Genomic DNA, 23999 nt, shown 5'->3' on the forward strand with positions numbered 1-23999 from the left:
GTGGTGCCTTTCAAAAGCACTGAAACCTCAAAATCATGCCGCTTATGGAAGGGAAGACGTGAAATCATGACCTGTCCAGCATTGTAAAGTCCAGCACCGCACAAAGCAAATAGAAACTGACAACAAGCAGCGAAAGGATAATGGGAACAGGATTGTTTAGAAAGTGGAACATGATGCGCAAGATATTCGCAGTGTGTGACGCGGCGGGCAATACTTCGACGAAACAGGACTTTTTTTTCTACAAGCAGCGCATTTCAGCGGCTCCAGCGCATCTTATTTATCCATCATTCCAACGCATCTCACCAGTTCGCTGAGGTTCCCTCCCATCTCGGTTTCCTCTGCCGAAGGCTGGAGAGATGTTTCCGCCGTAGACAAGTGAAGGCCGCTTGAGATATCGTCTTGGCTGTAGCCGAACATGTGTGGAGCTTCTGGCATGAGGAGGTTCTCCCTGGCGATGTGAGTCACGCCATTCGCGGCTTTGCCTGAGGAAAGATGAAAATGCAATAACATATAGCGACAGATCAGGCCATTTGGTGATCCATATGTAACTGCAAGCGCAGTTGTGTGCGTAGGACGTAGGGAACGCGAGAAACGAGCGCTTATTTGCAATTGCGTTCATTGTAAATTACGGGAGGAACACTTAGGACAAATTGAAATTGGCCTTTATCGACAAATTGCCGCGTTCTGGTCACTCCTCTCAAGGAAAACGGCGCTCTCATATAAGCTAGAAAAAAACAACAGGATGCAATACAGGTATCGGCGCCATCGGCCGTTTTCGAAAGCAAGCTATACGGTGATGTCAAGACTGGTTTTTATAGCAGATTCCTGAGGCCAGGTTGCACAACCATTCACTTCTAGTTGGTGATCACGGAGTTCTTTTCGGTCTTCACGTCATGAGCTTGAACCGAGTGGTGCAAGAAAAAGTTCAATTTTTAAATCCAAACTTCTCAGTAACAAATGTGTATTTCGCTGTCGAACTAACAATAAATTAGCAAGAAAGAATGAAGGAATCGGTTTTTGCTAAGAACGAAAATTGAATGGAATTGTCCTCGGCAAGCAACAAACACTTCGAGATAATAACCTCGAGAACATGAAAGGAGCACAAGCGAAACATGTGCTAAAACCTGCTTAGAATTCACGCATATGGCGAGAGAACGGTTTTGCTCGCGCAGGAACTTGGTGCGCTGTGCAGCATATATACTAAGTCGCGGTTCATGTCTCACCGGGATAAATTTTCGCTGCGGGATTATTGTTCTGCACTTTCAATAACAATTTGCTATTGTATAACGCTTATATTTGTTGAAGGCTTATGGTTAACAAGCAGAACAGAGCTAAATGCATGAAATTCTTAACAGCTGTGCAATATGGCGCACGGCTGGCAACATTGCAGGCGATTTCCCGCGCGGCCTATTACAACAACCCAAGGCAATTCGACGAGACCAAAGATGCAAGAAGCGAGCGTGCGGTGTATAACCATTTGCAGCTTGATTTGCATCGGCAATTTGGCGACGTTCGCTTCGTAGTTCGTGACTGGAACGATTTGTTCGCAATGCTTGGAGAAGAAATCAGCGCTAACAGCTACGAAGAGACCATAGCAGCGCGACCCATTTCCCGAGCGTCGAATGGTGGTAACGCGTGGTCGATGTGAATACTGTGTGTCGAAGACGGGCTTGTACGGGCGAACAGTACGAAAAATAAGCACTGAAAGATGGTGGATAATGGGAGGGGAAAGAGCGGTCGTCGAGGGGAATGATGATGAATGATTCCTTACGGCATCGCAAATAAGGCGGGATGAATCCCGAAACGATGGGGCTTGCCAGTATCGAAAAAGGAAGCGGCACACAGACGCGACGGCATCATCTCTTCGGTTCCAAGCGCTCAGTCATATGGAAGCTTTTTTTTTTTTTTTTGAGGAAAAATGTCCGTGAGGTTTAAGAACCATTGGCGCTGAATGTCGTGTGGAGAGAAATACAAGAGCCCCAGAATGTTCCATATCCGACAGCCCAGCCGTATACTCTCGCCCAGTGCGCCAGCTGCCTGTCTCGAATCCGTTTTGAAACCGAAGCTAATGTGCCGTAACGCCTCGCCACTTTCCTATCTGGCCTTTGCAACACTGGTGTACCTGTTTTCGTAGATACATCATGGCTGCAACCCTTTACGAATTTTTAGTCTCCCATCCTCTCGGGCACATTTTAGTGCCGGATCGTGAAGGCGGAGCGCTGGTGATCAAGCTGACGGTGAGTTGGTCGATCAGCAGTTTTAATAGAGGAGCATTTCTTTCACAATCTTTTCGACTTTCTTATTTTGCTGACACATTAAGCTTAGTTTTTTTTTTTTTTGCTTCTTGCGTGCCGGTGCATTGCTCGCTTCGAACGATCTTTGCTTCTATCAAGCACGCGATTTCTTGGCTTCAGTAATGGCGTACATATTTCTATGTCTTCACAAAGAATTTCTCCGCATGTTACGATAGCAGTACTGGGATAATCTGTGGCGCGATTTTTTGTTTTTGATGCTCCTCGCGCAACCGCTGCTGCAAAAAGAAGAAAGGAGAGAGGGGTGAGAGGGAGGCTAGAGGAAAGCAACAGAGAAAGTAACCGAAATTTCTAAAGCTCCTATCTCTGCGGCAAAGTGAGGGAATCACGGGGCATGTTATTACGGGCGCTATGGTGCAGCATTGAATTTACGAATTGAAGCACGAATGAATTTACTTTGCTGCACTGTTAGAGTTCGGCGTCTCCAATTTCTCGGAACATCTTGGGATGGAAAGTTTTTGCCAGCGAGCGAAAAAAGTAGGCTAGGGCGCGCAAATTAAGAAACAAGAAAAAAAAAGGCCATTCCTTATTTAGCACAGTTTTTGGTTGGAACACTGCAGCGGGTTAGTGTATGAAATTTCAGCCGCCTCGTGCCTCTCTAGTTTTGCTCTTCAAGTAAGCGAGAAATCGTCTTCACCTGTTAAGAGGATAGATTAAGCGGAAACGAGGGTAGTAAGGTTAATCCATTAAAAATGAAGATAGTGACTCAAGTGACTAGACGATGGCCTGAAAAAGCGTCATATTTCGCGCTTCAGGGTCTTGGGAGGCCTGTAGCTTAATCAAGAAAGCCCAGAATATGAACCTCAGTGTGCTTTCTGTAACTTCGCTTACGGGCCGAAATTACTGAAAATTTCTCGATATTTCCTCAGTTTGCTTAAGCGAGGACTGCGCACTGTGCAGAACGTGGCATGGTGACATCATTCGAAAAGCTGAAAGTAGCTTCAAAAGAAAAACATTCAAACACACAAAGGACGACAAAGGAGCGGACACACGACGAATGTAGACTGGCGACTGGGATTTACTGAACTAAATATTCCCCCAGCTAGAATGAATTGTGCGCAGCGCAACCAACAGCAATCAACCGACAATGACAACGCAGACATAGACGACAAATTGGGTCGCGTTCATGTGAAGCATGTTTCATCTGTACTCGAAGCTTAAAGGTGACCAGAAGGGTAGCGGATCGGGCTAGTTGGTGCAGATTTGACATTTTCAGAAGCGCTAAAACAACAAGGACGCAGAGCGCTCGTCCCTGTCTGTTCCCTCTGCGTCCTTGTTGTTTTAGCGCTTCTGAAAATGTCAAATGTTAAAGGTGACATCACTCTGTTAGCTGACAAAGTTTCCGACCATGTTTGGGAGATGTTTGGGAGATGTTTGGAAGACGACGAAGAAAAAGACGTCGATGTGCCAGCAACGCGCGACTTTTTCTTTTTTTCCCCGCCAATAAAACCAACTTACTGAAGCGGAGTAGTCTCTCTCGTTCTAACACTCAATGTAATGAAGTGTACAGGTTGAGAGGGTCTGGGGAGCAATACCGAAACGCCTAAAAAATAGCACAGAAACACCAAATTGCAACAACGCGGATCTCTGGTGCTATCGCATCCCACTCTTAAGGTGCTTAAAGTGTCTCCCAATATTTTTTCCCCTTTAAATCAATCTAACGAGGACAGCAAACTGTTTCAAGTAGAACCCTATGTCTCTTTATGTGAATATTTATGTCAGTTACGTTGTTAGTGTCAATGAAAATTAAATTCAACAAGTTGGCCTCCCACGACCCTGACGCAACCAATCAAAGTATAAAATTTCCAGATTCAGCTATAGCACCGAACAAAGTATTGTTACAAACAAACAAACAAACAAACAAACAAACAAACAAACAAACAAACAAACAAACAAACAAACAAACAAACAAACAAACAAACAAACAAACAAACAAACAAACAAACAAACAAACAAACAAACAAACAAACAAACTTGCAAGACAATAGACAGTATTAGTTCATGGGCGCCGTTCTCAATCGCAAATGCTTGAAAGTTAAAAGCCATAACCCCGTTTCCCTGCCATTCCTTCGCTGTTTGTCCTAGAGGAACAAGTGTTTGCAAAGCTGTACCAAGTACGGCATCCGGGCTTGCACTGCTCACTCAAAGGAGCCTATCCCGAAGCTTCCGGGCACTTTCGTTGTTCGTGGCTGCCGGTCTATCGGTCAAGTGTTTCCTGGTGCCTTATCTCTATAGCATTGTATTCCACTTCCGCTTTCGTAGTTATATTTAACTATCCGCGCTCGCTGAACATAAAACCGGGAGTCTGTTGTTGAAGCAGTTGCGAGACGGGGTTAATTGGCTGCGCCCCGCGGGCTCGTAGCTTTTGTGAGCGTCTTCAGCGTGGGTCCTTATTGCACCCGAAACGAACTACAAGCGCTGCGGAGTTCTCAGTGCCTGCGTTAAGTTTTCCGTCGCACCACTGCTTCCAGACGTCGGCTGCTATACATAGTATACACCATTTCGTAACTGCGCTTGCTTCTGTGAGCCGGCTTCGGACTTTTCGCCTGTTGAGAAAAGAAAGAGCCCATCCAGTCACGTGACAGAGAAGAACCGGTCAACAGCTAGGGGTGCTCTTGATCTTCCGACGTTCTTGCATGCAACGAATTCACGTGGCACAGGTGTAACGTAGTCGAATTTTCTGACGTACACGACCCCCAAAATACGCACAGACTTCCTTAATTTTTGAGGCTAATGAAAACAAGCGAAAAAAGTTAATATTGCTATAAAACTTCGGCTTGGTCACGTTTTCAGTGAGCTTGATTTAAGGCACCGGAGAGGTTCCGCACATATTTGTGGCTTTTACACGTGTCTTGCATTTAAACACCGTTCAAATGTCTAGATTAAAAACTGAACGTTTGAAAGGATTTCGAGCATGGAACGCTCTAAGGAGAGTGAATAAATAGGCTTTTCAGTGCAAGTCAGTATGCTGAAAGTTTGAAGTCGAGAAAGCAATTAGTCACCCAATACAGTCATCCTCGCAGTCGTGTTTTGTTTGAGTAAGTCCTAACCAGGCGCACATAACACAGCGAACAAAATTTTTTAGAGCGCCAAGTTGCGATTGTTTGGAAAAATTGAGTACGAGGGTAGGAATAGCCCTATATTCGCTGTAACAGCAAGACTTCGCATTTACTAGGGGCAAGTTAAAACAGAACGAGTAAAACTGCGCAAAAAGAACAGGACGAAAGGCACACATAAGCACAAAAAAAAAGGCGCAGACAAGGAAAGGAAACATGTGGGAGAGAGCAGGCGGAGGCAGTAAAACAGCTACCGTAGTTACATCTTAAAACCAGCCGGAAGACACAACACACGGGGAGAGATGAGCACAAGACGAGGCTGGACTAACAACCGAAATTTTATTGACGGAAAGTGGTAAAAGAAGACTCGTCTTGTGCTCTTCTCTTCTCCTGTGTTGTGTCTTCCGGCTGGTTTTAAGACGAATTGGTACCAACTCGCCCAGTCGTCAGCCCTGTATCGTAGTTAGTTGTTCGCTTCTGGGGAGGGCAACATGTTTTTAAACGTTTCATTTTTTTACTTGATGTTTACGATAGGCTTGTTTTCTATTTATTTTCAGCTGTGTGATGTTTTGAATCTCCCCTTTGCAATCCAACCCAATCGTGGGCTGGCGACACTTATTTAAGGCCGCAATACCAACAACATCAACTTCCCTCATCAGTGTCACACGCTTTAGCGACAAATAACCCGGTCAGCTCCGCTAGAGCTGCCGAGGGCCTGCGAAGACCTTCCCCTCGCACGAGGAAGCAGCCGTGATGAATGGAAGCGCGCGTTCGGGAGACAGCAGTCACCTGGGGCTATGGAAGCCGTCGTCGATGCCGCAGCGTCGGCGGAGGGTGCCGCCTCCGCGGCCACAGCGATGCTGCACGTGGGTACGCGTGCGCCTTGCGGCAAAGCCTGCTTGCGAGAGATGCGCCGACTGGGCCACGAAGCGATGCGACTGAGCGTCGAGCGATCACCTCCACCGCGGCGGCTGCTGCTGTTGTTGCGATTGCTGTTGTACGCGGATACAACAGGCAGCTGCGAGAATAGAGAGAGCGAGTGCTGTACTTGCGGGCAATCGGAAATGTTGGGGATTAATGAAAATGCAAAAAATTATGTACAATTGTAAGAATGTTTTCATTATCGTTTCCCACCCCTTATGTAATACCCCAGTCATGGGGTCTTTAAGGAAATAAAATGAAATGAAATGCTTACATGAACGAACGAGGCAGTTAGACAGTATTATTAATACTTACTTGGTCAGTCATTTGTCATTAATAAAAATAAAAACCCACAGAGTATATCTGGCGTTTGAAAATGTCAGAGGTGTGGTTGTTACACGGGAGAGAATGCGCAGAAAATTTTGACAGTCAAAATAGAGGGTGCGTTCATTTGCGAGTAAAAGCGGTATTCCCCATAATATGTGCAAAGAATTACCATAGACGCATAGCACAGGATGGTGAATGTGAACCCTATGACCTTACTGGAGAACGGAGTGAAAAATAATTGTGTTTCCTTTTGGAACACTTCGCAAAATTTTAAACACCCAGCATTTTAAAATGCTTCCTCTCATTAAGCCTCTCCTCTCTACCGCGCTCTGTCTGTTGCATATATCTGGGCAGTCGTCTTGCGTTTGATCCGCTCGTTTGCGCAATTCGTATTTATTTCCTTAGCAGCTGCATCCAAGAACTAAGTAACGGCACTTTGCCTTGCCATCGAAGAGATATATTCAGACTAAATTAGATAGCCCACAATGTATAAATAAAAAAAAAGGAAATGCGCATTGACATAAAAATACTGAGTGTCAGCATTCAGGCACAGCTTCACTGTTAGTAAGAAAACACTAGCAGTGCTCTTAGCACCGTTAATGGCAGTGTAAACATGTCAATTCTTGCTGGTTCAGTAACAGCGAGCAGTAATCAGTTGTTGAGGAATCTGGGATATGTCGGAAAAGCAGGTGCAAAGTAACGGGGCAAGCAAGGCAAAAAAAATATTATGTCCGCTCTCAGGGTCTACATGCGTAGTTGTGAAGCTGTCAGTTGTGTTCACGAAGGGTAAAGCGCAAAGACTACAAAATATCTGAAAAAAGATGGAGTGCGTGTGCGTTTATTACAGTTAAAGCAAAAAGAAAAAGTTTAGGAATGCGACACTGGAGGTCTGGCCACAATAATGCGCATTCAAGGAAGTATCATATCATCACTCCTTTAGGCGATTTAAGAAAACTTGATGCTGGGCTAGGTGGTTTTGGTTCATACTTAAAGGCGCCAAAGAGACAGGACAGAACGAGAAGAGAAACGACAAGACGGAAACGACTGTTAGCAGTTTTTCGCAGAAATAACTAATTATTACAACCCAAGCCTTTGACATAGTCCACGTTGAAGTGACAGGCTCCCCATATTATTCAGTAACCAGGTTGACTGAATACAGCAATCCCGTCAAGTCGTTCTGTAGCTCTATTAGGGCAGTTTTTAGTAACAGGCGAGATCACTGCAAATTAGCCACAAAAAAATGCACATGAAATTCATTAGCCGTGGATGAAAACAAACTCAACCACCAGTTCATGGCCATGCAACTCGCGCCGAAAATGCGTTACTCACATGATTAGCAATAAGGGAGTAATTACTCATTGGCATCCACCCAAGCGCAGCCATACGGCTACAAAGGAAAGCTATACAGCTTTCTCAAAAACTTCGTAGTTAAAGAAAAATTCGTTTTGACCAACACTGTTCCCACTTCGAGTTATTGATCAATTCGCTCTCGCCCTACCATAAGCTTGCCGTCCCGGTTAGCTCATTTGGAGGAAAGGGTTTCTTCTTTCGCGGAGAAACATGAAGCGCATGACCGCTCAGTTGGTAGAGCGACTGCTCCGGTGAAGCGGTGGTCCCGGGTTCGAACCCCGGACCAGGACGAATTTTTCTTTAACTACGAAGTTTCTGAGAAAGCTGTATAGCTTTCCTTTGTAGCCGTATGGCTGCGCTTGGGTGGATGCCAATGAGTAATTACTCCCTTATTACAAATTTACTCCACCTTGGGGGATTCCCCTAAACATTTGACCAACATGATTAGCGAGAGAAGAAAAAAAAACTATCTTTTTGTGTAAGCGCGCAGCCTTAAATATAAACATGTAGCTGAGACTTTGTTGGGAAAACGCAGTAGGTATACTTTTAAGGCTTATTTAGACCGCAAGGATCTGTAGGTTTTTCGCAATTCCTGTTTTTCCATAAACTTCCCGCCGTGAGCCTACGCAGGCAGAAAACAAGGTGCGTTCAAATGCAGGAACTTGTCCATGATGCGTTCAGAACGCTTCTGATCGCACTCACAATGGGAGCCTAGATTCTTGCAAAGCATTAGCGCAGGCCGTGCGCTCTATGCTGCACCAGTTCAGACCGAACAGTTTAAAGAAGCTAACCTGTAGCCCTGCTCACTTACACCGCGCTTGTAGCACGAAAGAAGTTTACTAGCAACAGATCCATATTCAACTGCATGCACTTACCGGTGCCCTGCATGTCTGACCTATGCCTCTTCTTCCGACGGCATATTCTTGGTACTGGGACAACACGCACATTATGCAGTAGATCTGAAACAAAAAGAAAAGTGAAATTATGCCCGTACTGCCACACAGCTTACCGTTGAAACACAGCGCTTTAATGTTCGTCATGGGGCTTGCAGGGAGGCGAAACCAAGACTCGACGACGGTTACGCGCACTGCGGTTCTGGGAGGACGAGCAGAGTTCCACACCCCATCGCGGGAAACGCGAAAGTGACCGCGGCCCGTGTTCCGCTCGAGACGCAAACAAAATGAGCGACCTTCGTTCATTTCTTACGACGTTTTGTAGCGTTTCTCTTGCGATGCACCTTTACATGTACCTCTAATAGCAGCGTGTAAAGTCACTCCTGCAGCGCCCCCCCCCCCCCCCCCCCCCCCCCCACCGCCCACCGGCTCTTGCGAATGGTCACACTGGACTTCGCTCTGATCAGAGCTTCTGACGTGTGCTGTCCTTCCTCGGGTAGTCTCTATGTCTGATCCTACTCTCCAAAAGATAGGTAGATTTTAATGACTATTCGGGGCTGTTTTTTCCTTCTCTCTTTCTCAGGCTAGAAGAGTGCTGTTGAGCTTCACGATCGTGCCAAAAGACCCAGAGTTTTCCCGCAAATGCTATCGAAAATTTTGAGGGCCTCAGTGCTGAGCTCAACAAATTTCTTTTTCCTTCTGCTGCATTCAAAAGGCACGCACTCTCACAGTACATCGTTCAGACTCTGGTCTGAAACATAAAGCCAGTTCATTTAACATGAAAGCGTAAAACATATCCATCTCGACAATCCGATTCAAGACACCTCAAACCGTTGGTTTACTATTTCGCATACTGCTGAGTTAGTCAAAAGCGAAGATATCTGGTGTTGGCGTTACCGAATTCAATGTTTGGCCGCGTTGAGTGGCTATAATTCCTTTCGAGGCGTTCCAAACATATGCAGTGCTGTTGCACCAGGCAATCTCTGTAGAGCTTTGAAGCCACTGGAGTGGTACGGGTACCATCCTCCGTCATGGCTGCAACGCGGTCTGTATTTTCGACAAAGGCCTGCACCACACGTCAAGTATAAGCGCAACACCACTCTCTCCGTTTCGCGCTAAAACGGGCAACTCTCGCGGTGCGCGCCGTGCCACGAGCGATAAACGCCATGTTACGGCCAACAAGGAGAAAAACGCGCCGCGCTCGTGATTCATGAGGTATACGTAAGTCGGCGTTGAGAAAGACCACTGTGCCGCCTCAGTTACACTCGAGGGGCTAAAATCGTGCTCGCGCACTCTGCTCGAAAGAAAAAAAAAAGGAACGTTTCTCGTAGGTTTCCTGTGTCTTGGACGTCTAAAAATCGCCTTACTTTACGGCGGCGCCCGACGGTTATATTGCGCAGAAAACTTGGCCATCTCGCTTTTCGCAACGGTGTGAGTGTGCTTGCCATTCTCTCACAATGTGGGCACAGCCCGTGGACAGGCATAGAGGCGTGGCCAGCGTTAAAAAAAAAAGAGGGAAAAGGCGTAAACCTTTGTGCATAGGGAGCTGGAATCGCCGTTAGAAATAAAAAAAAAAGAAAGAAGCAAATTTTGAACTTCAGGCAGCCTCGAATAAAGCGCCTTCTTATGCTTTCGACTGTCGTCACATAGAAACCGCACAATAAAGGCGCCTAGCGTGAACAAAAAAGCGAGCGCTGTGCTTACAGTTATTGATTATTGTAAAAAAGAATAAACGAGCTTTCTTCTATAGTCGCTGTGATATTTCAGCCAGCCGTCGTGTATATAACCGCTCTGAAGATTTAACTTAGGGCAAGGGTAAAGGGCCCTCGGTTTTATTCCTGCATCGGGCGTGCAGGTAATGTTCGGCTAAATAGAAGATTGGAAAGTTGGTAACAGTAAACGCACAAGTGAGGGGTATCTGATGTGGCCTGATTCCTACTAAGAGTCTTTTAGAGCAGCGAGAAGATAATTGAGAAGAAACGAAGAGACCGCTCGCGTTTAAACTTCGTTCTCCTTCCTAATGACAGGCGAAACGATTTCAGATTACACAGTTTCCTGTCTATCATAATGCGTATGCTTTACCTTCAGTATCAGGACTTGATTTCGTTAAATGTATTGAGTTTCCGAAAAGTAGAAGTTTCTCTAGAACACAAATAAAAAAAAATGGGTACAACTTTTGACTTCAACATCGAACGACTCCAAAGAACAATAAACTTCACAAGAGTGAACGCTTGGGCTATTTGGTGATCCGTGATCGACGAAAAACGAGCGCGATAAGAGGCAAGGACAGAAGAAAAATGGCAGGAGTTTCAAGCCAGTACAGTGTTATGTGTCGCCTGTCTTTTTCTTCTTTTGCGAATAAAGGTTTTGTTCTGCACGTGTTGCAAAAAAGCGATGGTCTTGTGCGCAGACGCTAACAGCCCGATGCAACTATTCTACTGTTCATACACTTTTTTTACATTTCTCAGTGCCAGTCGAAATAGCACTGCTGCTGTCGTCGAGAGAGGACTTACTCTCGGGCGATGACAAAATTTGCGATGACGCGACTGAGGCGTTTCTGTTGTGACGACAAGAGCGTGCAACGTTACAGTGCATGCTGTCGTTACGACAAAAACTTCTTTCATTTTGACAGATTTGTGTCCGGAAGCACTTCAAGAATTGCAGTTGTTGTGGCAACAAAATTTGTGACGGTGATGATGAAATTTTATGGCGCAAGGGCAGCTTTGGCCAAAGAGTGCTATTACACAAGGTATTTTTGTCTGCATAAGGAGGTGGGAGGGACGCAATATTTCAAGCATTCACCCTAGGTAGGCCTACCACTAGGTCAGGTGGAAACTATATCCATGGTATCACCGGTGGGTATACCCGGATGACGCGGGGATCGAACCCCGCACCTCCTGCATGCGAAGCAGATGCTCAAACCACTAGGACACCGCTGTGGGGAACAAAAACTTGTTTTTCTCAATTGGGTAGCGCTTGAAGATGCGACAGAGAGATCAGGGTACTTGGGAAAGCTTTTATATTGGAACTTTTCATAATATTTCATAGCAGCACACAAACACACACTCCCTCAGATGCACATGAAGCCGCACTCACACACAATATGTTTGCTTGTGTGCGTGCCTTTTTAACCAGTACATGTATAAATATACTGACGCATCTCTGCCTTCCCGTTACATTCCGCATACGATACGAACTAGTTCAACCTTCGAGACCAAAACAGCACCTTTTTCATACTGTCCCAGAACACTGTGCTAGTGTTGAACGCGAATGCGCCTCGAAGCACCTGGCAGAGCTAATTTTTCACGAGGTCAACGTTATAAGGTTTGGTTTGGTTTATGGGGTTTAACGTCCCAAAGCGACTAAGGCTATGAGAGACGCCGTAGTGAAGGGCTCCGGAAATTTCGACCACCTGGGGTTCTTTAACGTGCACTGACATCGCACAGTACACGGGCCTCTAGAATTTCTCCTCCAAAGAAATTCAACCGCCGCGGCCGGGATCGAACCCGCGTCTTTCGGGTCAGCAGCCGAGCACCATAACCACTGAGCCACCGCGGCGGCCAACGTTATAAGGGACGTGCTGCATTTAAAACGATTAAAGAGTAGACAGGAGACTCTGGAAGCACTTAGAGTAGATTAGCCGGCTCGCAAATAAAAATAGTTGAAGTTGGAGGTTGCACTATTGAAGCTATTAATAAAGCCGGCCATTTTATAGCTTTGGCGAGCTGGTTACGGAGTTATAGCCATGTTGGATAACATGCCGGCAAAGAAAGCAACAAAGTGAACACCAGCGAAAAAAAAGAGAAAAAGTTGGGAAGTAGAGCTTCATGAGTGCAAAGCGATAGGAATAATCTGTTTTTAGTTAAGCTGCGCACTAAATTCTTACTGAGATAAAACTGAGTTTCACCGAGCAAGAAGAGCATAGTGGCCGGCAAAAGGATAAAGTTTGAAGAAAATAAGGAAAAAAAGAAGAGAGAAAAAAGGCAGAAGAAATAAAGCAGGGAGAGAGAGAGCGAGAGGAAGGATTAAATGGGAAAGAAACGCAAAAAGAAGGCAAAATAACAAAGTTGTAAACATTTCGCATTAGTGAGCAGCTGTACTGTAAGTAGCAGCGATAGGCTCTTTGTCAAATAATAGTATATTACGAACTACTCGAATAACTTCCTAGCATAGAACGGAAATGCTGCGGCCTATGTCTCCTATTTGGATTAGAGTTAAATGATAAAACAACAAACAAGCAAGCAGGTGACGTAGGCTACAGTTGGAAGTAAGAAAGACGTTTCGCAGCGAAAGAGTTAAAATTACATAAGAACGAACTTTGGCATCAAAACAAGTGAGTAGTTGGCTGCTTTTTTTTCTTTTTTCACCCGTGTATACTGACTCGCCATTTGGCCGTGTCGACGATGCCATAACCAGAATCGTCTGAAAGACCGCTTTTTCTTGATAATTAATACTTTGCGTAAAGCAAGCTTTATAAGATGAACGTTTCAGTCGAGGGTAGTTCCTCCGGAAGTAACCAAATCGAAAATCTTTGACACAAGCGTAAACCGATGTGTTCGCCGACTATTTACTAACGGTTTGCACGGACCGCACTGGCACTGAGCGCTGTGTGGTGCCACAGAACTTGCGGTGTTCGATGGGTGGGTATTATTGTTTCTTCGCTGAATTTGTTTTTTGGTAGCACACGCGTGCAACAGCAGCCGGTGCCTAGAAGCTTGAAAAGGGCAAAAGCAATCGTTTTTGCTTCAGCCCATTTAGCTGCTACTCGAGCTGTCCGGTTAGAGCGCGTCGCTGCTCCAGTGAAATACTCCAGCTCAGTATTTGCTTTTGCTCGGCAGGCATGAAGCAAAGTGAACAAGAGGCTATCTCCAAGTTGTCGCTTTAATTATAGTGTATTTCGTACTCCTGATGAAAGACACTGCCCTCTCTTGACCGCACCATTACCTACGCTTCAGTTCCTTTTTACCCCGTTTGCTTGCTCCTCCCTTGCAGCTTTCGAGCCGTGTTCGATAGGCAATCTTCGGAGTGCTGTTCTCCGCTTTCGATAAGAGAAGGGTTCTAGTATGTCGCGCCGTGTCCGTGTTTGGACAGCAAACAAGAGGGCGAATGGCAAGCGTGACACTACCGTGGTCACTCGCGCAAATAGTTGAAACCTAATTACGTGTTGTTGGTGCCACGAATTACCCTCTTTCGGACCGCTCCAGACGTACACCCTTCTTGTGGGCTTAACAGGGCTGTGTTTATGCTGTGAATGACTATGGTGACGTTGAGAACCAGTGTAGCTCTGATACTTTTGTTGTTGTTGTTTTTTATTGCAACAGCATGATTCTGTGTTATAGTGCACGGCCATCACTGAGGAAGAGAGAAAAACTATGGTAAAGTTCTCACATATTTGAACGGTCGTCGAGTCGTGGTTCATCGTTATATTTGGCTAGGTTTTTTATTTTTGGTATTACAAATTTAGGAACCTCTAGCAATTCAGGAAATTTGGCGTCGCGGCACTGTAATTGCTATATGAAGTGAATCAACATTCACAGGATACCTTTCAAGGGTGTCAGATATGCAGCTATAACCGAAAACACGCGCACTAGCTCCTGGGTCGCCGACGCGTTTTATGCTTTTGGAGATCCATATTCCTAGCATTGTAACTCCGAGGGCACTCACATTTTTTTCTAATTTGGTCACTTATAATGGGTGAACCGATGGGCTGCTACAATTTGATAGATACAACAAGATTCCCAATTGCCCTAGTTAAAATGGTTATTGGTAGATTATAGTTATATAATACAAATTAGTCCATCTAATCCTTTTTATGTGTCCAATATTATTGCCTCCAGTGCCGTGAAAAAATGATAATTTTAACTGAAATAACCTTTCTTTGAAATTTACTTAAGGTCTATCCCGCGCACACTCTGTATACTCTACTTTGGACATCAATTTTTCCGGAATATCCACACTCAGAAAGCGGCGCTAGTACTTTACTTACTGGAAGGGATCTCTTCAGACTGATGTATTAGTAACAGGCTGCCAAGTGCGAAAACCACGGAGACGGTGAAAAAAAAGCCGCAGTAGTCTCGTCATACTCGGTCGGTCCAGTTATAGCGTATGCCTTGGTGACGTCATTCTTGACGCCGGGGGTTCAATCATCATGTCGCGAAATACGAATTCGTTCGTTCAGTTGTGAGTTTCTCGGATATAAAGTAAAAAAAAATCTTTGCCAATTCGGCCGCAATAGCACAGTGGTAGTGAAGTGCGCAAGAGTAGGGTTTTACAGTTATTGACCTTTCAAGTGAATACAGAGCTTTCCTCGTCGGCCAATAGTTTGTTAACGCAAGGCTCCTTTTCTCATGGACGCAACATCAACGGTACCCTATCTGAGACACTGTGCTACGCCTGCTTGTACTGGATCCTATACAATTAAGTGAGAACGCTGAGAGTGAACAACACAAAGTACATTTTTTTTTTCAGGTTAACTTTTGGAACTGCCTTCAACATTCTCAAGTAACTTCTTTTCTGGTTGCACAGCTAAGGCTAAGCCAGCCGTCCTTTTCAAACAATTTGCTGTGCATTCTAGCCGGGAGCTCCTTTTTTGTGATTTCTTGGAGATCGAACGTATAGATTTTGCACCCACAAGTGTTCTGAATTTTGCAATGCCAATAATCTCCTGATATTTTTGCCGCTAAATATACTTGCTAGAAATTTGGTTCAGTGCAAAAACTAAAAAATGCTTTAAAAAACTTTCCCATCACTTAGATTCAATGCGATGTTTCTGTAAGGCAGCGTTAGCGACTGCATTGGTTTATTTTGCAACCTATATCATTGTCACACGGTGCTTTTACTCCAAACTTTTTTGAGGCAGTATGTTTTGTTATTAAAGGCTTTTTCAGAAAGAATTTGCACTCTGTATTTTTTTATGATGCTACATCACCACAACATGTAAGTTGGTCGCATAAAAGAAGGCAAATAATTTTAAAGAGCACCCAGAAACTCCTGGCTGCAAGTAAACCAAGTGTCTTTTGGTATCATGTTGGTTTTATTATTTGTCACCTCTTCATATCCTTCATCATTCATATCTATAAACGGCACTTAACCGCGGCTCCTCGACATACAGCAGCAAGATAAAGACAGGAGAGTTAAATCAAACCCTCTATTTCTATTGACCATTTTTGGAGACGAGACCGGCCGGGAAAGTCTCAGTAAATATTTATCGGTTAACCCATCCAAAATTTAAATAAAGTTACTATTACTGTACCTTGATTTTTTCGCCTCATTTCAGAAAATATTTCTTTGGTTTTGACATCAGCAGGTTTGTGCCATCTCTCTTTTCGTTTAAAAGTCGTGAAGTTCTTCTGGAGGTAAAAGTTAAAAATATTTGCCCAATTGAAAGGAAAGGATATCTAGGCAGAAGCGCAGCTAACGAAGGCAACACATTTGGTTCCTCAAGTGAGTTTCTCACGACTTTGCCTCGGTTTGCGCAATGGCGAACTTCCAGCTATCAACCGAGGCATTCTGTCTTGTTGAACGCCGTGCGTACACTACATTGAGGAGACGCATTGGCAAGAGAAACAGTGTTCTCATTAAGCCCGGCAGAAATGAACACAAAGAATAATGCGCGGATTACTGAACCCTACTTTTGCAAGTGGTCTCAAGGACTCGTTAGCCGAAATCCGCCGGGATCTTACTGTCAGATCCCTGCCGGAAGCTTCAGGCTCTCTCGGCCAAATTAAGCTGGTGTGATCTGATTGCTCTCGTAGAAAAAAAAAAAAAAAAGATGAGGGGAGACCAGATTAGGCAACTAGTTCAAGGTTCTCACTTAATGCAGGCGTGTTGCGAAAGAGGCATTTCCGACCAAGAGACTGGCATTTCAGTCGGAAGGCCATGGGGCTCCGCGCGGATAAATAACTAATAGAAAAGAACGCTATCTACTGCGAGCAACACGGAGCCTTTGCCATATTCGCACCGTGATTCCTTATTGCGATACGGGATTCTTAGGGATACCGAACCCGGAACGGCGTAGTGCTTCCGAAGGAAAGGAAGATTGCATCACAGTTTTCTCTGTGCTGCAGTATGGAGACTGCCATTTTATTTGAGCACTCAGCGAGCGGTTTATTAAAGAACACGAATGAAAAAAACGCTATCTACGGTGGCCAACACGCAGCTTTCGTTTGCTTCACACTTACTGCGTCCGCGCCTGATTCCCATTTGCGATACCGCATTCAGAGGGATACTGTACCGGACTGGCGGGGATATAGACTACATGGAGGAAGAGAGTGCAGTAAACCTTTCATCACTTTCTTCTTACGATGATGCAATGGTGGAGTCTTCTGAAAGCGCAATCGACTTTCTAGATTTCTTCAAAATGGCGCAACGCGCAAGCTAAGTGTGTATCCGCGAATCGAAGCCCGAAGCGCCTGCTTCGAAACTGCGAAGCTTGGAGAGGATTAGCAAAAGCGTAACTCCCTTCGTGTAGCGCTGAAAAGGAGAAGGTAGCGCTGTCGTGAGCGAGCCTCGGCCGGTTTTCGGGCAAACTTCTTTGTTTTTTTTTCCCCCGTTCGACGATTAACGCTGAAGTTCCTACCCAGCTATATAAAGCAGTGTTATAGATTAAATAATTTTTCAGTTAACTTTTGGATTTACGTGGGAGTAAGAGGCTGGTTATGCTTGGTTTAATTAGGGTCTTCCATATATGCTGTCGTGTTCAGCGAACATGGCGGCAGTGTGACAGCGATTCCAGCTCATTTGTCGAGGTGGTTTGCATTGCGAACATCGGCGCCAAGTAGTTCATTAAATTATGCGTCGAAAGCTCAATTCATGGCGAAAACAAAATAAAATAAATAAAAGGTAAAAAATTCTAGCAGAATAAAGAATAACGTGTGTGCTCAGAGCAACAAAACTAACAGTGAAGACGGGGTTGAGTTGTACGGTGTCAGGCTCAGCACATCACATAACGCCGAAATGCACTTCGAACTTCGATTGTCACTCATATTAAAGAGGTAGAGTTGAATGTCCCGCGTCACAAAAAAGTGGTGGGAATCGAAACCAGGACCTTCGGATTGCGGGGTGGGCTCGCTACTCATAGGCCACGAATTCTTTTTTTATTGCCTTTGTTTCACAGGGCAAAATGCATACTGGACGAATCGGAAAAGGTGAGCCTGTTTACAGACAACTGGTCTCACTATGAATGATTCAAGTTTGTGGGCCGTGAAGGCTCGTTGGTTCAAACTGAATAAAGGTGAAACTAGTGGATGAATTGTGGTCTTCAACTAAGTGAAGCGTCTTAGAGACTTGTACTGAGGCGTAAATGAGTAATTATGAGCGTGCTAATTATGTATTATGCAATCGAGTTGGCGATGCGAACGGGACCAGATAACGCTATCATGTTCTACTCTTAAGGGAACTCTTAAGCGTCCTTCAATCTTTTATCAGTGAAATATGCTTATGTGCCTGACAAAAATGAAACAAATTGCCTCCCACCTCTACCACTCCCATATAAACAATAATTATTCAGTGTAATTATTAGCGTGGCCAGTGACAAGGACAAATCAATACGACCATAGCGTACTGTAACTGCAGCAGGGATACCATGATCGCGATTAAAAAAAGTCCATAACTGGAAATCCACATGCGCCTATCATTATTAACTAACTTGCACTGCAACTTTTAGGTAAACAGGACAAGGGTAGACAAAAAAAATATGCATAACCTCCATAACGTGAAGTGAACACCAGGTGCGCGCTGCTTGCCCCAGATAATCTTGAGTAACTATTATCGAAAACTTGACGCCTTGATGAATGTTTTCAGACATACAACTTTATTGAAGCGACAAACATTGAGCGATAAACGCTGAGCATTATATCCTCAGGGCCCGCTTCTGCGAAGCTGTTCTATGACCGCGCACAGAACTGCGAATCTTTTTTCCAGACAGACGCAAAGCAATCAAGCTTCCGTGCCAAATTAACGATGCCATTTGTTAACAGCAGCTTGTTATGGGAATTGAATTTGCCCCCGCTTTGATCATGCAATAGTGCATGCGTGATACGGACGCCTAGAGCGTCGTCTGGCGAAATGCAGCGCTTGTATGACAAAAGGGAGCGGTGCTGCCATCTTGTGCAAACGTGTCTTTGGTACTTACGTTCACCGAACACAAAGTGTAGTCGACCACGTACATGGCGATGACAAAACCGTCGACTTTCTGAAAAGAAATGTGAAGGTTAACAGCAAGATAACGGATGATGCCCGGCTGCTTTCTAGCCAAGAAGAAAAAACAGCGCAAAAAGATGGCTCTACAGGAAAAAATAAAAGTTTTGAGCATATCAAAGGGCTTTCAGAGATCGCGAACGTGGCCACTGATCAGATAATTGAAGCAGGACCTTTTCGTAATACCGTCAAAGGACTCTCTTAGTAGCCACTTTAAGGCCTTGTGCAAAAAAACTTGCTTTTTTTTTCCCTGCCTTGTTCTGAACCACTTCGAACTGAACGCAGGCGAAGAGAACTCTAAGCGTCTGTTTCTCAAGAAATTGCTGCTTAAAATATAAAACAAAACTTCTATGAGAACAGCCCTTTGTGAACCGCAGACGCCTTTTGCGTAAACGTAAATTAGTTCACCCGAATTTGTCGTAACTGTGGCTTGGCACGGAGGAGTGGGGTTTGAAGAAAAAAAAATGGAACATAATTCAAAGTAATTTTTAAAGCGAACTTTCACGCGAGGCTCTAAAAAGATAGTTGGCAATGAAATCCGCGCATGTTTAGCAATTAGACAAGGTGCCATAGATGAAGTATGCCTACCAGTAAGATGCGCAGAAGCCCTTTAAACTTAGAGACACCAGGGCAGTTACAGCGAGAGGCGTGAGGCCAAGCGTGAGAAGAGAACAGAGCACGACCGGTTACTTACGAGGTCAGTGATGAAGTAGAACGAGAGAGCTATGTCGAGCAACGTTGTCATGGACACCATGGCCAGCCACGGTATGAGCAGGAGCCGGTTGTTCTGCGGAAACGACGGGGGTCCAAACGAACGCGTTCAGTGTTCAGGCGTAGAAGCTGTCACGACGTCGTTATTCCCTCTAAGCTCCAACAAACCTTCTTTCCCGTGGTGCTCTGTATGTGTGATGTCTTATTTGAGTGTAAGGATCAGTGTAGGGATGAGTGTAGGGAGTGTAGGGATTTGTATTATTACAGTTCAAATAGGTTATTTTCATTTTCTTTCTACAGAGAGATTATAGTGTAACCTAAGACGGTGTGTTTCTTTCTGTGTTCTTTATTGATGTGTCATACTTAGGTCTGCGTATGATGTATAATCATTTGTACACTTGTGCTGCCTATGCTGTCAGGGGGGCATAGCCTAGCCAGGCCCCATCCGGGCCTTTTGCTACTGCTTCCTGAGCCAATTTGTAGCATATTGCCTCAAATAAAAAAGAAAAAAAGAAAGAAACTGAACACTCCCAAAATTAAATGCACGAGATGTAGGCTTTGCTTTTCACGAAACCATCGTACATATCTGCGATCATTTTTCACGGTACTTAAGCGTAGTCAAACTTACGTCGTTCAAAAAAGTTAAAAGCAAAAGTAATATCACCTTTGAAATGAGATAGAGAGCCAGTCACTCTAACCTGATAGAAATATCCGGTGCTACTTAGTTCTCTTGGCAATTGCAAATCTGAACAGTCCTTTTTTGTTGTCTCGAGAGAGACGATTTACAAAGAGCCCAATTTTGAAAACCTGCATTTAACGTTGTCTGCTCGAGCGATCGTTAATGTCTGCTGCACGACAAGTGTGCCTGCCTATGTAGAAGTGGTAGGACGAAGAACTGGAAGAGTTGAGGCAATTTCGGCATCAACCTAACTTAACGTACAAGTTGTGGAATTCGCCCTCATGTGCAAGTCCTGGTTGGTCGAGTTCCGCTGTGATTATTATAATTATAATTCTTATTATAATCATGGATCTTGCTAGATCGGGTAACTAAAGTTAATGTTCTGGGCTTAATAGCACCATGCTCTATTAGAACGAGTCGCTAAAGTTTCTGTTTTGGGATTAATACCATCGTGCTATGCACCCCTCCTGTTCCTACCATCTTCACGCGTACAGTAACAACGAAAGAAAGCAGAGCCAAAATAAAAAAAAAATGTTTTTGTGCAGCTCTAAAAGTCGTTGTTTCTTATGAGGAGTTTTGCAATAGTTTCTTAAAAACTCTTAAGTTATTTATTTATTTTTTATTTATTTGTATTTAGTGCACAGGTATTCTGCGTTGCATTTTGTGTATACTGTCCTTGCGCTCTTATACCACACCACTGTTTTGTTTGCAATAAGCGTCGAGTAGCGGTAGGACTAATGGCGTGTGTGTGGAGGGCTGCGTCTGTGTTGTATTAACTCAAGGCAGGTGCGTATAACAAAACTTGGTCTGGTCACTTTTTTGGCGCGGAAGAAGTATATGCCAGTTATATGCATCTGCAGATAACTTCTCCGAACTTTTTTATTAATCAGAGAATGTAAATTTATTAACAGAAATCTTTGGTGAAAGAAATGCTAGCCATCAGCTTCGCAACCGAATGTTTACCTTGTTAACATCAGTCGACCGCTACAGCGGCAGGAACTCTAGAAGGTATATGAGCAATGGTCCTTATTATTGAGGATGCGCGTCTAGTAAAGTGATAAGCAGTAAAGTCATTGGATTTTCATCGTCTTCAGGTTATTATCACATTCACTACACACATGACCCATAAATGCGTAAGTCAATAAATTATATAATAAAGGAAACAACAAGGTCTTACTACCTTTTCGACTGGCCATCAGTTTTGTATCACCGCAGCATCAAGCGTAGATCACCGTTGCAGGCCACTATTTAAGGGCAGTATGAAGAAGTTGCTGCAGCGGACATCAGTTCAGACCCAATCAAAAATTTCGACCACAGGCGTACACAAATACAATGCGTGCAGCAAAAAAATTTCTTGGACGCAATCAGTTTTTCAGAAATACGTTGACCTATGATTGCAGCAGTCACCTGAAAGGTTATTCTATACGCTCGCGATTCACTGCTTTTTATGAAGGAAGGAGGCTTTTCAGAGAAAAAATAACAATATTTCAGACATAAAAGCATAGAATATGGCTGTGCAGAAAAGAAACAACCTTGCCGCTGGCTGTTTTTAGTTAATTACTGTGAAGGAATCATTCAGCTTGCTGTGTTCATAAACAAAAGTGGAACTTAAAAATACCGCCGACATATCTGTTGCACACGCGTAACTGAAAGAACTCCTGTATGCACCACCTGGTCGGTCAGAACACTGCACAAAACAAAATTATCTGAGCTGGTACAGCTTGCTCAATGTTTTCAAAACTAACCCCAGAAATAAAAAAAAAAGATACACAGGGCTTAGCGCTGAAGTACCAGCACACAGTCCTAGCTAAGAGGACGTAATTTAACAAGAAGCGGCAAAAAAAGGACACTAGTTTCGCCCATTACGATGACGATGTTAATCCAAACTGAATTGACGCATGCGTGTTGCGACCGCATTCCGAACCGTAGCGGTGGCTCATAGTTCTAGCTTCCTCGTACTTAGTCTAAGGTCGGAGGTTTGATTCTCGCTCAAATGGTCAGATTAGATCAGGAGCCCATGATCATCATCAGCCTGACTACGCCCACTGCCGGGCAAATGCCCCTTTCATGTCTCTGTCCTTTAACCCTGTCCTTCGACAGCTGCGGCCACCGTATCCCCACAAACTTCTTAATCTCTTCCGCCAACTAAGTTTTGGCCGCCCCCTGCAACGCTTCCCTTCTCTTGGAATCCGCTCCGTTACCCTTAAGGACCAGCGGTTATCTTGCCCTCGCATTGCATGCCCTGCCCAAGCCCAAGAGGAGCCCTTCACTGCACAGCAATTCCTAGGCCGTGATGTCGTTATTGGGACATATGTAAGCACACTAATGCTAGCGTATCAGGGCCTGAAAACCTCTGTCTGTGGCGTGATGCAGGCCGCTGTCTGCAAAAATGCTTGCTAAGGAACATTATCAGAGTGTTTAATGTGCGCTAGATGGCGCAAGCTCCTCCTGTCTCGGTCTGGTATTTAAACTACGAGCAGCACACGCCTACATTGGTTCGCCAAAGAGGAAGTTTAGAGAGTTGGCCCAGTGATTTGCGAAACAAAGCCGTTAGCGTGAGCACACTCGAAAGCGCTAATGAGGGCCTCTGCGCTCTCTGCAAAGTTTGCACCGCGCGTGAACCGCAGACCTCGACTCACTACGCACAGGAGTGGCCGTTTCGCCGCGGCCTCGAGCCGCACAAATGATGACCAGTGTGTTGGCGACTTGCGCAAAGCGTTGCTAATGAAATGCTGCGGGCGTTGACCATGGCTGGACATTACTAAATAACAGCGCGAAGCTCCCATTGTCTCCGGGCTACAGCATCCTTGTTCGTTTTTTGCGCCGATATTCCGTGGAGGGCAGGAAAAGAAGAGGTGTGGAGCTTATCCAGGCTAGCCTGGTCGGCTACCCGAAAACGGCAAAAATGATAGATAAGGTAGCAAAGCGCAGATTAAGAGCATACGCTGAGTGTGCATAGAAACTGCACACATAAAGCCTACATGTGTGTGTATATAGAGGGTATTCCAACTAGTTTCACCTAAGACTTTCTGCAATTTTTAAGAATAGGCTTTTTGAGTTAAAACAGTGCTATTTTCGGCAAAGTGTTGTCAGTGGTGTAGTACGTCAGAATCCAGCTAAGACATGCTAATAAGCAGGCTGGTCAACTAATATTGAATAATTAGCTATTACTCTTAGGCTCTTTAATCATTTGATGCGTGTAGCCCACCGTAAGCCATATCCGTATCAGTTAACGTATCGGCTAAATGCAACGAAGCTTTTAAAAAAGAAGCATCCTACCCCGATGAAATCAACTGAGTGTTGTACAGAGTTGCTTGGCCTAGTCTGAAGTATTTTTCGTTCTTCACAGCTAATTTACTAGTTAACCTTTGTTACCTAACCTTTTAATTAATGACTTGAGGAACAAGGTGTAAATAAAAAAGTTGATCTTCTTGAAAAACCGCTAGCAGCGCTGTTCTTATCAAGGTACGATTTATGTGGCTTTATTTATTGGCGTTCAGAGAAAGCTCCCTCCCAGTGTTCACTCAAAGGCGCACCGGAGATAGCACTCCAT

General features: G+C 44.6%; 1 protein-coding gene across 1 annotated transcript in view; it reads right to left on the reverse strand.

Annotated features, from left to right (window-relative positions):
* LOC149372241 (uncharacterized) overlaps nucleotides 1-23999 on the reverse strand; it is a 51555-nt gene that overhangs the window by 4749 nt on the left and 22807 nt on the right. The window contains exons 4-8 of the mRNA XM_089586013.1: nucleotides 19751-19843; nucleotides 18992-19051; nucleotides 8842-8925; nucleotides 6158-6386; nucleotides 304-482 (exon numbers count right to left, since the gene is read on the reverse strand). Coding sequence (XP_089442139.1) covers nucleotides 304-482; nucleotides 6158-6386; nucleotides 8842-8925; nucleotides 18992-19051; nucleotides 19751-19843 — 645 coding nt within the window. The remainder of the gene's footprint in view (nucleotides 1-303; nucleotides 483-6157; nucleotides 6387-8841; nucleotides 8926-18991; nucleotides 19052-19750; nucleotides 19844-23999) is intronic.

This window comes from Amblyomma mixtum, chromosome 1 (genome assembly GCF_055824585.1).
Source record: "Amblyomma mixtum isolate Tamu chromosome 1, ASM5582458v1, whole genome shotgun sequence".
NCBI classification, from domain to species: Eukaryota; Metazoa; Arthropoda; class Arachnida; order Ixodida; family Ixodidae; genus Amblyomma; species Amblyomma mixtum.